At 36.8% G+C, this 14,750-nt stretch overlaps 1 protein-coding gene across 2 annotated transcripts in view; it reads left to right on the top strand.

The window, feature by feature from the left end:
• The window catches only part of MYO1D (myosin ID), a 357,058-nt gene that overhangs the window by 103,864 nt on the left and 238,444 nt on the right, over positions 1-14,750 (top strand). For both annotated transcript variants that reach the window (XM_012449252.3, XM_012449253.3), the window contains exons 7-11: positions 614-730; positions 2,669-2,872; positions 6,731-6,876; positions 6,954-7,068; positions 11,350-11,520. In XM_012449252.3, coding sequence (XP_012304675.1) covers positions 614-730; positions 2,669-2,872; positions 6,731-6,876; positions 6,954-7,068; positions 11,350-11,520 — 753 coding nt within the window. The remainder of the gene's footprint in view (positions 1-613; positions 731-2,668; positions 2,873-6,730; positions 6,877-6,953; positions 7,069-11,349; positions 11,521-14,750) is intronic.

Here is a 14,750-nt window from a genome sequence, read left to right as displayed (position 1 = left end):
CTGCCTATACTAGTTAGTAGAGCTGACTTACCAAACGCTTATCAAGTGAGTAAATGAATGAAGTTATAGTCCTAGACTATTTAATAGCTTGCTGAATGACGGAGGCTGACTCTTTTGCATTTGAGGGCTCGCCTTTTCTTACCTAGGAAATAAACTGCCTGATTATACCAGAGTGAAGTGTCATTGCCAGCCTAAGCAAGACAACTGTGGAACAAAGAGCCACAAACAACAGTAGCCAAGCATGTATCTTGGAGGCTTCCACGTTCAACACTTCCATTTGTGATCTCACATCTCGTCCTGTTGCCTTCACGGATCATGGAGTGGGGATTGGCTTCTCTGAGCCAGCTCAGGACTTGCTCCCTCACTGAAGGTTCTAGAAAAGGGCACAGTGCTTTTTTTTAGGTGATGGCTTTCACACACAAGTGGGCTTTGTACCTGCTGAATTATGTTGCCACTCCTGAAATGATTTTTATTTTCTCTGGAGACTTACCATCCCCTCAAGTGATTTACTACGAAGGCAAAACCTTGGCATTATTTAAATTTAGTTTTATAATTGTTGAATTTTAATGCTCATATGAAATGTCTGTGACAAGTTTCCCATTTTCATCCCCAGTCTTCTATCAATGATGCTGCTGAATTCAAAGTTGTTGCTGATGCAATGAAAGTCATTGGCTTCAAACCTGAGGAGATCCAAACAGTGTATAAGATTTTGGCTGCTATTCTGCATTTGGTGAGTAGGGACACCTCTCAAAATATGTTGTCTTCTTGTGGGAACAGGATGCTTTCTCAGAAGATTTTGTTTTGTGTTTTCCCTGTAGATTTAAAAAGTATTCAGAGAAAAATTTCTACATGTTTTGAAGAAATTACTGTGTCTGTGGTTCTTGCCATCATGTTATAATATTTTGAGGGATTTTCTAAGCCACTATAGGGTTGGAGGGTACAACTTCAGTTAGTTGTCCTACTGGTATTGTCAAACTTTGAACTGGTTAATCTTAAAGATAAAATAATTCAGCAGTGATGTGACTACTAGTGGTATAAATTTCTAGTGGCATTTGAAACACAGAATCATAGGTTATCAGAACTGGATTTTTGATCGTCTCATTTTACAGGTTGGGAACTGGCCCTGATGGGTGGTGTGACTGCCTCAAAGGCACACCCAGCTCATCCCAGAGCCAACACCATAGACCACGTTGGCAGACTCATGGGCTACTTGTTGCCCACTATACCACACTGAACTTAGATGTGAAGAACTGTTTGTCAGATTTGTTTTCTAACCATTTATATAATTAGAGATATTTAAAATACACTGAACATATAATCTTACAATATAAGTGACAACATGGATTCAGATCTGGAATAAAAATTACCTTTCACTTAATATAGCAAGATTTAACTCTAAATGAATCAGGAATGTGCAGGATCTATATGAAAAATGTTATATAGCAATATAAACAATAAATGTTCCTGACTAGGAAGACTTTAGTATTATAAACTCTCTCATCTGTTTGAATTAGTTTTTAAATACGGTGTAGCAATCCCTTTGAGAATCCAAACAGGAATTTTATTTTGTTTTTAACTTGACCAATTGATTCTAGAATTTACCTGGAAAAAGAGCAAATAAAATATGTGAAAGAAGCATCATGTAGGGTAGGGTGAGGGAGGAGAGGGAACATGACAAGTTCTACCAAACTTAAAATGATGGTAAAAGCTATAGTACTCTATAACTTTTTGCACATATTCAGCACCAGATCAACAAATTAATCAACTGATTGGTTAATGTGCTGGACATTTGGTAGATGGTTAATAAGTATTTATTGCTTATTGAATGAGTGGAATACAAATAGACTCAAACACTTGAGGAAATTTAACATATTAAAAAGGTGACATTTCAGCTGGACAGGGTTGCTCACACCTGTAATCCAGCACTCTGAAAGGTTTGAGGTGAACCGATTGCTTGAGCCCAGAAATTCAAGACCAGCCTGAGCAACATGGCAAAACCCCATCTATAAAAAAACACAAATATTAGCTGAGCATGGTGGCACACATCTGTAGTCCCAGCTATTTAGAGGGGCTGGGGTGGAAGGATCACTTGAGCCTGGAACATTGAGGCTGCAGTGAGCTGTGATACACTACTGCATTCCAGCCTTGGTGACAGACCCTTTCTCAAAAAAAAAAGGTGACGTTTCAAATCAGAAAAAGCTAGACTGTTCAATAAATCCTGTTGGAGCAACTAACCATGTGAAAAATAACATTAGATTCTTACTTGACATCATATACCAAAATAAATTGTGGATGAATTGAAAAGTTTAAGAAAAAAAACTATAAAAGCATTAGAAGAAAATATCAAATGCTCATAAACCCTTTGGGGTAGGAATGGTCTAAGCTGACACCAAAGAAAGAGAGACCTAAGGCAAAAGATTCATAGATTTGAGTACTTAAAAATGTAAAACTTCTATCTATCAAAAACATACACTGAAAGTGAAAAGATAGATGAATGTCTGGAGAAGGAGAAAAAGTAGATGAAACACTCTGTTTTTATATGTTGAGATGTATAATGTATTTAGGAAAATAGGTAGAAACAAGGTCACTTGAATTACATTTTACATTGGCAAATATATCCTTGACATAATGTCTCATAATGTGTTATTGTTTTTCACTTTTGATACAGGGAAATTTACAATTTGTAGTAGATGGTGACACGCCTCTTATTGAGAATGGGAAAGTAGTATCTATCATAGCAGAATTGCTCTCCACTAAGACAGACATGGTTGAGAAAGCCCTTCTTTACCGGACCGTGGCCACAGGCCGTGACATCATCGACAAGCAGCACACGGAACAAGAGGCCAGCTACGGCAGAGATGCCTTCGCCAAGGTGAGAGTATAACCAACCCTCTGTCGCCTGGTGTTGACTGCAGTTGCAGTTTGAGTGCAATCCTGTGAGGATGTATTCAGACATTCTTAAAAGAGGGTTAAGGCTTTTAGAAACCATAATGATAATTTTGGGCCCTCAAAGTCTCAATAAAACTCCCAGATGTAAGCATCACTGCCAGAAAAGGTTCTGAGAAGAGTGGAAGCTGACTGGGGGCAGCACTCATGAGGGCCTCGTGTGCATGGCCCCTTTCATGGCCTCCTGTGCTGCTTCTCTCACTCAGTAATGCTTCACCAGAGTCAACTGACTGAGCTCTGATCCATTCTTTTTTTTTTAAGTTTTACTTATTTTTAATTGACAGATAATAGTTGTATATGTTTATGGGTACAATGCGATATTTCAGGACATGTACACATTGTGGAATGATTAGATCAGACTAATTAGCATACCTCTTACCTCACCTACTCATCATATATTTGTGGTGAGAACATTTAAAATCCACTCTTAGCAATTTGAAACAATATTATTAATATTGTTATTAACAACAGTCACCATGCTTTGCAATGGATCACCAGAAATTATTCTTCCTGTCTATCTGAAAAGTTACCCTTTGACCAATGTCTCACACTTTCTCCATCCACCCACCTCCTCTAGCCTCTGATAATCACCGTTCTATTCTCTGCTTCTATGAGTTTGACTTTTTCAGATTCCATATAGGTGAAATTATACAATATCTGTCTTTTTGTGCCTGGCTTATTTCACTTAGCATAATGTCCTCCAGGTCTGTGTACCAGGCCTGCAGTGATAGCACTGCAATTTATTTAGCCATCTTCCTCTTAAATCATCCACTTTGCTCCCCTTTTTTGCCACTGCAAACAATGCTGCATGTCTTTATACATCTATGCTTACACAGTAGTGCTTTTATTTCAATTGGATGGATTCCCAGGAGTGAGCTGCTCAGGTCAAAGGGTATACTTATTTTATTTTTATGTTTTGAGATGGAGTCTTGCTCTGTCATCCAGGCTGGAGTGTAGTGGCATGATCTCAGCTCACTGCAACCTCCATCTCCCAGTTCAAATGATTCTTCTGCCTCAGCCTCCCAAGTAGCTGGGATTACAGGAGTGTGCCACCATGCCCAGCTAATTTTTTGTATTTTTAGTAGAGACAAGATTTCACCATGTTGACCAGTCTGGTCTCAAACTTCTGACCTCAGCAATCTACCTGCATTGGCCCCCTAAAGTTCTGGGATTACAGGCGTGAGCCACGGTGCCTGGCTGTATACGTATTTTAAACTTTAAATTTACTGATTTTATGGCTGCACAGTAATATTTCATTGTTAATTTCATTACTAGTATATTTGAGCATATTATATTTTTGTAGAGTGTTTAAACATAGTCTAAGAATTGCCTCGGTATATCTTTTGTACAATTTTCTTTGGAACTGTTCTCTTTTTATTGTCAATTTCCAAGTGTTCTTAGTATATCATAAACTTTAACCCTTTGTTTATTGTCTGTGTGGCAGGTGTTGTATTTTCTCACCTCTAACTTGTTGTTTTGCTGTCTATTCTGTTGTTTACACTTGTAAGTCTTTGGCTTGGTTTTTAATCTTGGGAGAATATGAATTTTTCCTAAGTGCAGTGGAAAGCAATAGGGAAGATTTTAAGGAGGGACAATGACATCATGTTTGCTTTTTTTTTTTTTTCCTGAGTCTCACAGGCTAGAGTGCAGTAGTGCAATCTTAGCTCACTGCAACCTCCAGCTTCAAGCAGTTCTCCCGCCTCAACCTCCTGAGTAGCTGGGATTACAGGCACCCACCACCATGCCTGGCTGATTTTTGTATTTTTAGTAGAAACAGCGTCTCATCATGTTAGTCAGGCTGGTCTCAAACTCCTGACCTCAGGTGATCTGCGGCATGAGCCACTATACCGGGCAAGTTTGCATTTTTAAAATGGTCACTGTGGCCTTAATATGGAGAATGTTATGGAGGCTAGAGTAAGAATGGAAGCAAAGAGGCCAATTAAGGGGATTTTTTTTAATCCAGGATAGAGATGAGGGCAGCTTGGACCGGAATGGTGAAAGTACAAATGGGGAGAGGAGGAGGATTTGAGATGGACTATGTTGAAAAAATAAAATTCACAGGACCTATTGCATGGGTAATGAGAAAAGCAAGGATAATACTTTAACATGGTCTGGCTCTAGCCTGCCTCTCCCACCTCATTTCATACCATATCCCCCTCCCTTTCTTCATCCCATTAGTCTTCTGTCAGTCCTCACAGATTATCCTGATCCCTTTCTTCTTCCAGTCACAGGGCCTGTATACATCTGGTCCCTCTGCTTGGACTGCTCTTCTCTCCTCTCTTGCCTGGTTACCTCTTACTCATCCTTCTGATCTCAAGTCAAGCATCCCTTTCCCAGAGAAGCCTTCCCTAGCCTCCCTGAGCACTGCATAGATTAAATTCCCCTAAGATCCCATGTACCTCTCCTTTAGTGTGGATGTGTGTCTGTGAGGTGAGGGGCAAATGAGAGAGGCAGAATAATTTTTTCCTTCACTCTATTCCCTAAATTTCTTGGAGATTGAGACCATGTTTGTGTTTGCCTAGACCTGTATCTCTAACAAACTATATATAGTAAATATTCAAATATTTGTTGAATAAATGAGTGAATTTCTAGTGGTGCTATTTATTTGTGGCTAAAAGAAGGATAGGAAAAGTTGGAGGATGAAAGATCAGGAGTCCTTCGAGTTTGAGATGGCTGTGAGACATTGAAGAGTCAGAGTCAGGTAGACTCTGAGTCAGAAGCTCAGAGACTATTCTCTGGGTCTGGGTTGGGATGATACTTTTAGGAGTCATGTTATATTTGTATTATTTAATACTGGATGAAATTACTTAGAAGGTGCTAGAGAGTGAAGAGAAGAGGACCAGGAAGAACTCTAACTTTTAGAAGTCAGGTAGGGGAGGAGACTTTACCAAAGGTCACTAAAAAGGAACATCCAGTGAACAAAGAGTAAAATTTAGAAAGACTGTTAGCCCAAATCCAGAGAGAAGAGTGTTCCAAGAAGGCAGTGGAAACCTAGTTTGAGTGATGCTGAGCGACAGAGTGAGATGTCCATATGAGGTACAAGAAAGTGTCTATGTAGACGTGCTGCGAGTCTTTGATGAGCTATTTCAATGGAGTAATAGGATGTAAGTGGAGACTGGAGTGGATTGAAGAGTAAAGGGAAGGTGAAGAATGGAGGTAATGGATATGGGTGAAGAGAGTGGGTAGCTGGAAGGTTTTCTAACAATTTGACCTTGCAGAGCACATGTGTATCGGGATGTGAGTGTATGTTAGCATGTGGCACCTTTGTCCATGTGTGGTTTGATGTGTGTGTTCTTGTGCATTGGATGTGTGTTTGATTCTCAAGGAATTTCAACCCATGGTCTTTGGCTCAGATCTCCGTTTAGCATTAGAAATCAATATTTATACTTTTAGAATTCATTTAGCTTTAGTGGATCATAGATATTAACTCACTAGCTCTCAACTCTTTATAGTTGATTAAATTAACAATAAAGCAATGAACTGGCTTATTCAAGGGATCAGGCAAAGTATTGATCGACCCGGGCAGGGAAACATGCCTAGAGAGTGTCATTGGAATTAGTGTTATGACCAGTAATAATCTTTTAAAAATACAAGCTGTTTAGTTTTGTGTATATCACGTAGTTTTTGTTGTTGTTGTTTTATGGACAGTCTACATTTTCAATTGTTCTGCTGAGGCTATGCTAAACAGTGAAAAGTTAGGACAGGAATTTAAAACTGATCACAAATTCTGACAGGGGACTCATTCCCAAATGGGCAAGCATTTATAATGCTATTTTCCTTGCAGGCAATATACGAGCGCCTTTTTTGTTGGATTGTGACTCGCATCAATGATGTTATTGAGGTCAAGAACTATGACACCACAATCCATGGGAAAAACACTGTTATTGGTGTCTTGGATATCTATGGCTTTGAAATCTTTGACAACAACAGGTAAATTGGAAAAGATTCTTAAAACCTTGTGGCTTGTTATCTATTTGTTGAAACCTAATTTATTCCTTTTCTTGTAGTTTTGAACAATTCTGCATCAATTACTGCAATGAGAAACTGCAGCAGCTATTTATTCAGCTGGTTCTGAAGCAAGAACAAGAGGAATACCAGAGGGAAGGGATCCCCTGGAAACATGTGAGTGAACGCTTACAGGAAATGCCTTCATGTGTTTCACATAGTATTGATAACGTCAAATCTTATTTTAGGTGTTTCTTGATCTTTTGTGGGTATTTGAAACCTCTGAACCTTAGCTTTCCTTTTTGGGATATGTAAATACAATTAAATTCATGGTTTTTAGGTAGGATTGCTATAATATATATAAATTTGATAGACTCCCTTGTTGGTGCCCAGCACATCCTGAGTTAGAACTAGTAAACCTGTTTTCACTTTATGGCTGACACTGCATGGGCTTTCAGGTTCATATCTGTCTACTAGAGTTTAGCATACTTAATTAAGCTTTAACTTAAATTGACTGAACTTTGCTTCAGAATCTAATTTTTTCTTCCCCTTTTACTCCTCTTCTACTTTGTAAACTATATGGTATTTTATTGTCTTCAGTTAATGTTGTTCATATTATTTGAAACCTGCGCATTAAAACACTTGTGTTACTTTCATCTCCATTACATTCTTGTGTATTACACTTCCGTTCTTATGTATTACACACTTCGATCATCACCTCTACTCTCATGAATCTTTTGTATTTGAACTTTTGTATTTGTTGGAGGCAAACTAATCTGATAAGATATATCTGGAAAGTATAATGGGTTCAGGGTGCAAACCACAGAGTTCATCGCTAAAAGGCATGACTTGTTTGGTTTTTAAATTTCCTGTGATTAGACCTCCTGCTTATGATAGAAAATGAGACATAGTAATTTTTCTTATAAGTTTGTATTTTTAAGCAATTTTGAGAAGAAACTTGAAAAACACAAAAACTTTTGAGTTTCTATAGTTTGAGTTTATAAAATTGTTCATCCTCTTGCCAGAGAATTAAAATAAAGCCAATATTTGTTTTTTGTTATCCAACATAATGGCAGCAAAAAATTATTTGAAATACTTTATTTAAATGACTTATCTTCCTTCCTACCTTCCTATTTTCTATTTCCTCTCATTCTGAAATAAAGAGACAATGATATAAAAAATAGCTTTCCTGTCTTAAATTGTATCTTTGCCTTCCATCATGTGTTAAACATTAGAATATCATAAAAATGTTGCTCAAGTATATTGGCATAAATTTTACCTATTTACAAATAAACCAAAGAATTACTTTATATAAGAATTATCTATAGTTTGATTTAAATAGTGAACTCTCATAATACAATTAAGATGTAATTCAATTCAATTAAGTTTATATGAAGCTTTCTAAGAATGAATCTGAATTCTTAGAATTATTCAATACTGTGTATTGAATAATACACTATAACTGAAGGCTGGATTTTTAAAAGCAAATTTAATCATGAAACTTGTTATTCAGATGTAATTCCAACTAGTCAAAAATATCCTTTAACAATCAGAATATCAAATTTCAAAGGCATAATTGACAACAGGGTAAATATTGCAGTGGACTATTCCAAACATCTCAAAAAGAATCAAGAATCCTAAAATGTAAAAACTTTTAGCTAAATAAACCAAGAAATATTTGTCCTAGAGGGAGCAGAAGGCTAACCCCAAGATAACAGTTACTACATGCCAGAACCCCCCACGATTAAAATCTCTATTCTGGGTAAAACCCCAAACTTCTAAACATAGTGATTCTTTTTAAAATATTTTTTATTTTGGAAAATTTTAAACACACATTAAAAAGAGAGACTATTGTACAGTAAGCCCTATATACCCATCACCTAGCTTTAACACTTACCAGTAAATTGCCAGTCTTATGTCATCTGTACCATACCCACCTGCTCCTAGATTACTTTGAAGCAAATTTCAGATATAACATTATTTCATCTATTCAATTGGATATCTATAAATATTTCCATGTATTTCTCTAAAAGAGTTTTACAAAAACCATAATCATAATACCATTATCACATCTAAAACGTTAACAAAAATTCCTTAATATCATAAAATATCCAGTCAGTATTCATATTTCATATTTCCTCAGTTGTCTTCTAGTTGTTGCTTTGCAGTTTGAATTTGGATCCAAATAAATTTCTTACATTGCGATTGATTGATAGGTCTCTTGCATATTTGTAGATTTTCTCCTTCATCTTTCTTTTTTTCTTTGCCATCTTTTGTTGAAGAGAATGATCTCTCTTTGCAACCTTGTGTTGAAGAGAATGAGTCATTTGTTCTGTGGAGATTCCCACAGTCTGGATTTTGCTAATTGCATTCCTCAGGTGCCATTTAATAAGTTTCTCTGTTTCTTGTATGTCCTGTATATTGTCTGTTAGATCTAGAGTCTTGACTGGATTCGGGATCAGTTTTTTTCCACAGACCATTTCATAGACTGTGTGAACTTCCACCAGGAGTTTCATAATATCTGGTTATCTCTCTGATACATTCACTTTTGCAAGCTTTTGATGCTGTAGTTTGCGAATCATTTTAGCTATTGGGAACCTGACACTCAAGCACAAAGCTGTTGTATTTGTAGTGGGAATGAGAGGCCAGAGCCTCATGTCCCTAAGCTACCCCATCACAGTTCTTCTTGCTCCCTGTATCACTTAGGAAACCTCATGGGAATGCCAAGTTGCTGGAAGAATTTAGTTTGAAAACCACTGGTTTAAGCAATGTTTGAAGCAGTATTAAACTTATAAACTAAAAGTTACCAGAATCTTCAGCAAAGACTAACAGCTTTTAGTAATATAATTGGAATTTTAGGGAAGGTCATGCTTTAGTCCCTGGGACAAAAGACTTGGTCTTTAGTTTCATAGTCCCAAAGGCTAAGATGTCAGCTATTAATATACAGCTCCTGCTTTTTGAGTATTTTTAGGATTTTTTCCAAAGATGGAAATAACTTTTCTCCCTGATTAGAAATGTAATAAATACCCATAATGAAAGTTAATATTTAGACCTGCTTTGCTTCACCTCAGTACCACTGAAATTCTTTGTTGTGGAGGCTGTTCTGTGCATTATAGAATATTTAGCAGCATCTCTGGCCTCTACTCACCAAATGCCAGTAGCACCCCCACCCCATTTCGACTAGAAGTGTCTCCTGACATTGCCAGATGTTCCCTGGTAGGCAAAAGTCCCCTAATTGAGAAGATTTAATTTAGACAAATCAGAAAAGTATAAAAAAAAAAAAGTAAAAACTACCCACTTTGCAGGTTTCAGTCCATAAAATACAGAAGAGAACATGCAAGACTAGAAATGGAGCTAAAAGCCAGGTACAAATAACTGGCATAAATTCATGGATTTTAAAGCATGATATGGGAATACATGAGTCACTTTAGTGGTCTATTATGAGTGTATAGACCTTACAGAAGGTAATAGAGACAATGCTCAGTTTAGGTAGCTCCTGCGTAAGATGGGACATAGCAACACACAAGATTAAACTGTGTGATAATAAGCTGCCCCTCTTTGCGACGTGCAGCTTACCTGAGTTGGGCCTGTGTGTGCCCTCTGTGTGTGGTGATAGGTGCATTCCAGGCTATCAAAATAAACAGGTGGGTGTGGCAGAGGATTTTTCAACAAACCTTGTGTGTGTGTGTGTGTGTGTGTGTCTAGTTTATAGTATCAAGAAATTGATAAAATCATGTGTACACAGACACACACACACACACACACACACACACACACACATATAGTTGCTGAAAAGCCAGAAGTTATTTATAACTTCATTCAGCTTATGGAAGTAAAGGAAAATCTTTTTCTTATCTTTTGTAGACACTTATTTCTCAGAGTTAAATTATTTATATTATTCCTAGAAAAATATCACAGTTCAGTAGAATTTTTGAATAAGCTTTTTAACTTTGGGGAAATAGAAAGAAATGCTCTTTTGGATTTTAGTCATTCAGGGTCATATAACTAAAAATGCAAGTTCTGTGTTGTACCTTAACTTTATTATCAAGTAGTATATCAGATAATACTTTAAGGTTATTTGTTGGCCCTTTGTGGAAGGCGGGCCTTATGGTTAATGGCAGGCAGATTGGTATGAAATGGAGCAGGGTTGGGTGTGGGATCTGGAGTCAGGATTAAAATGAGTTCGTAATGGGAGAAATGATGTCTACCTTATTATTTTTGCCTTGGGCTATACTAATCTCAGACAACGTATTTCATGATAGAAAGTTAACAAAGAAATTTAAAAATAAACCTCTGTTAGAATGTGTACTCATTTTAATGTAAGACTTCTTTAATGTTATTCACACATTTGATACCAAAGTAGTTTTACCTACTCTCCTGATACAAATAGGAGCATCAGGGTTTGACCTGGCCTGGTCACTGTTCTCCTCAGAATTGCCTCTTTGCTGTGTCCTGCAGATTGACTACTTCAACAATCAGATCATTGTTGATCTTGTGGAGCAACAGCACAAAGGGATCATTGCTATCCTCGATGACGCTTGCATGAATGTTGGCAAAGTCACCGATGAAATGTTCCTTGAAGCACTTAACAGTAAATTGGGCAAACATGGTCATTTTTCCAGCCGAAAGGTAATGTGTTTAATGACACCTTCTTTTTATCTGTGAAATCCTCCTTATTGTTTGATGGAGTTAAATGACTTTATATGTTGGGCTAAAAGAATGTACCCTTAAATAAGAATGAAAAGTCACAAACTTCCATTAAATGATATATTGCTGTGGATAAATTCTGCCTCTCTGGTTTATAATATGAATAAATTGATAAAATCATGTTAATCCAGGAGAGGGAGCTCCAGACTATACAATTTGGTAGAAATGGCAAAAATGATCATGGTTCTTTAGAAAGCATGATGTCATTTATAACCAATAGATGCAGAGTCCTTGTTCATGTGCTAGAATTTTACTCCTGCATCTGATAATTCTGGCATAGAAAATAGCTTTTGTCCTTGACTTTTTACTGTAATCCTCAGTAACAAAATGTGTTGTGTGCTCTGCCGTAGTTCTTCAGACTGTATGACTTTCTTGAAAACAGAGAGATTCTAGTTGTAATTCTGGTTATTACAGAGAAACTTATTCATTAAATAAATGGCTGTCCTTTTAACTCTCCATAGTAATTGGTGGCAATTGTGATTATCAGACCTTTGTGCTGATATAGACATATTCGCATGGAATATATTTGCCATTAGGATTTGTTCAAGAAATTTTGTTAGAAGAGGAGCACATCATCATTGCCCCTGAGACGTCTCTACACATGGTCTTGTCTAGCAACCATTAGCTAAAGGGAAAACAGGCCCTGCTCCTTCACATCCATAGAAAAAGGGGGCAAACATTTCTGCCTCTCCACAGTTCTGTATAAATCTATGACACACTGCCATTTTTTTAGCATGAATAAAGTCTATTTTCTAACTTTGTCTTCTTTGAAATTATGTAATCAGAACAGGGAAATTCCGCAATTAACTAGCTAAAGCCCAAATCACCAAGAAATAGATTGCTAGCTGATATTTATTTAAGGCCAGTTTTTTCTAAAATATTCTCAATAGTCTGTTACTGAGGATTGATTGTAACCCTGCTACAAGTTGGCTTTCAGATACTACAGTCTGCTCTTACATATTAGGGTTCTGGGTTACAGGTACTCCTTCAGTCATTCCCCATTTGCACCACAAATACCTAATAAGTGCCTCTCATCTTCCAGGTACAATCCTAGGTGCTGGGGACAGAGCATTGCAAAGTTAGAAGTCACCTAAATAATTTAGAGTGATATGATTATGTGGGCAAATGTCCTATTTTTGAGGGATAGTTTATAAATGCCCTTTATAATCACAGCTCAGGTTTTGGAGACTCACTTAGCACTATGCCTACCAGATGGTAGACACTCAGTCAGTGTTTGTAAACTTGAATTGTTCACAATCATATCAAATAAATTTTGTTTAAATTTTCATTTAAATTAGCTATGAGTCTCACATGAGAAATCAAATCCACCTCATTTTGATATCTTCTACCTTGGTCATTTATATATATAAATTAAATGTGTCAACCAAATATTTTGAAATATAATGTCATTCTTTTTATTTTTTTATTTTTTTTTTGAGATGGAGTCTTACTCTGTCACCTAGGCTATAGTGCAGTGGTGTGATCTTGGCTCACTGCAACCTCCACCTCCTAGATTCAAGCCATTCTCCTGCCTCAGCCTCCTGAGTAGCTGGGAACACAGGCACCCGCCATCATTTGGGCATAAAAATGCCCAGCTAATTTTTATATTTTTGTAGAGATGGAGTTTCACCATGTTGACCAGGCTGGTCTTGAACTCCTGACCTCAGGTCATCTGCCCACCTCGGCCTCCTCAAGTGCTGGGATTACAGGCATGAGCCACCGTGCCCAGCCATGTCATTCTTAAGAGTGACTATACATACTACTTTTAAGTATTTGCTACTGGTTTGACATGAAATGCTAAACAGTAGTTTATCTGTGGAGAGGTTTTTTTTTTACCTTTTTCAAACTTGTGAGAGCCCAGGTTTCGCAACTTTCAGACCAAATAGCAATTTCTTTTGGTATCCCCATGACAAGTACTGAGATAGTGATTATTTGTTTGTTTGTTTGTTTGTTTATATTATTTTAGATCGGGGGGCACATGTTCAGGTTTGTTATGTGGATATATTGCATACTGCATAATAGTAAGCTTTGGGCCTCTAGCATACCTATCACCCAAATAGTGAACATTGTACCCAATATGTAATTTTTCAACCCCAACTCCCCTGCTTTTGGAGTCCTCAGTGTCTTATTTCTGTCTTTATGTTCATGCATACCCACTGTTTAGCTACCACTTATAAGTGAAGACATACATTACTTCACCTACGATAATGGCCTCCACCTCCATCCCTGTTACTGCAAAGGACATGATTTTGTTATTTTTTATGGCTGCATAGTATTCCTTATATATATGTATATCACATTTTCTTTCTCTCCAGTCATTTGTTGATAGACAGTTAGATTGATTCTATGACTTTGCTATTGTGAATGATGTTGTGGTAAACATAAGATTACAGATGTCTTTTTGTTATACCTAGTAGTAGAATTGCTAGGTCAAGTGGTAGTACCATGTAAAGAAATGTTTACATTTCCTTTTCTCTGCATCCATGCCATCTGTTTTTGATGTTTTTAATAATAGCCATTCTGACTGGTATAAAATGATGTCTTATTATGGTTTTAATTTGTATTTCTCTGATAATTAGTGATGTTGAACATTTTTTCATATGTTTGTTGGCTGTTTGTATGTCTTCTTTTGAAAAATACCTGTTCATGTTCTTTGCCTGCTTTTTAATGGGGTTATGTGTTTTTTTTTTTTTGTTATTTAGGTATTTGAGTTCCTTGTAGATTCTGAATATTAGTCCTTTGTTGTAGACATAATTTACAAATATTTTCTACCATTATGTAGGTTGTGTGTTTACCCTGTTGGTTATTTCTTTTGCTCTGCAGAAACTTTAGAGTTTAATTAAGTCTCAGTTGTTTTTGTTGCATTTGTTTTTGAGGTCTTAGTCATAAGTTCTTTGCCTATGCCAATGTCCAGACGAGTTTTCCTAGGTTTTCTTCTAGAATTTTTATAGCTTCAGGTTTTACATTTAAGTCTTTAATTCATCTTAAGTTACTTTTTGTATATGGTGAGAGACAGGGTCCAATTTCATTCTTTGGCATATGGCTAGCTATTTTTCCCAGTACCACTTAGTGAATACAGTATCCTTTCTCCATTGTTTATTTTTGTCAGCTTTGTCAAAGATCAGTTGATTATAGGAATACAGCTTTATTTC

This window comes from Aotus nancymaae, unplaced genomic scaffold (assembly GCF_030222135.1).
Source record: "Aotus nancymaae isolate 86718 unplaced genomic scaffold, 86718_ANA_hifiasm-v0.15.2.pri h1tg000072l, whole genome shotgun sequence".
NCBI lineage: Eukaryota > Metazoa > Chordata > Mammalia > Primates > Aotidae > Aotus > Aotus nancymaae.
The sequence above is the reverse complement of the archived record's forward strand: the minus strand, read 5'-3'. Positions and strand labels throughout refer to the sequence as shown.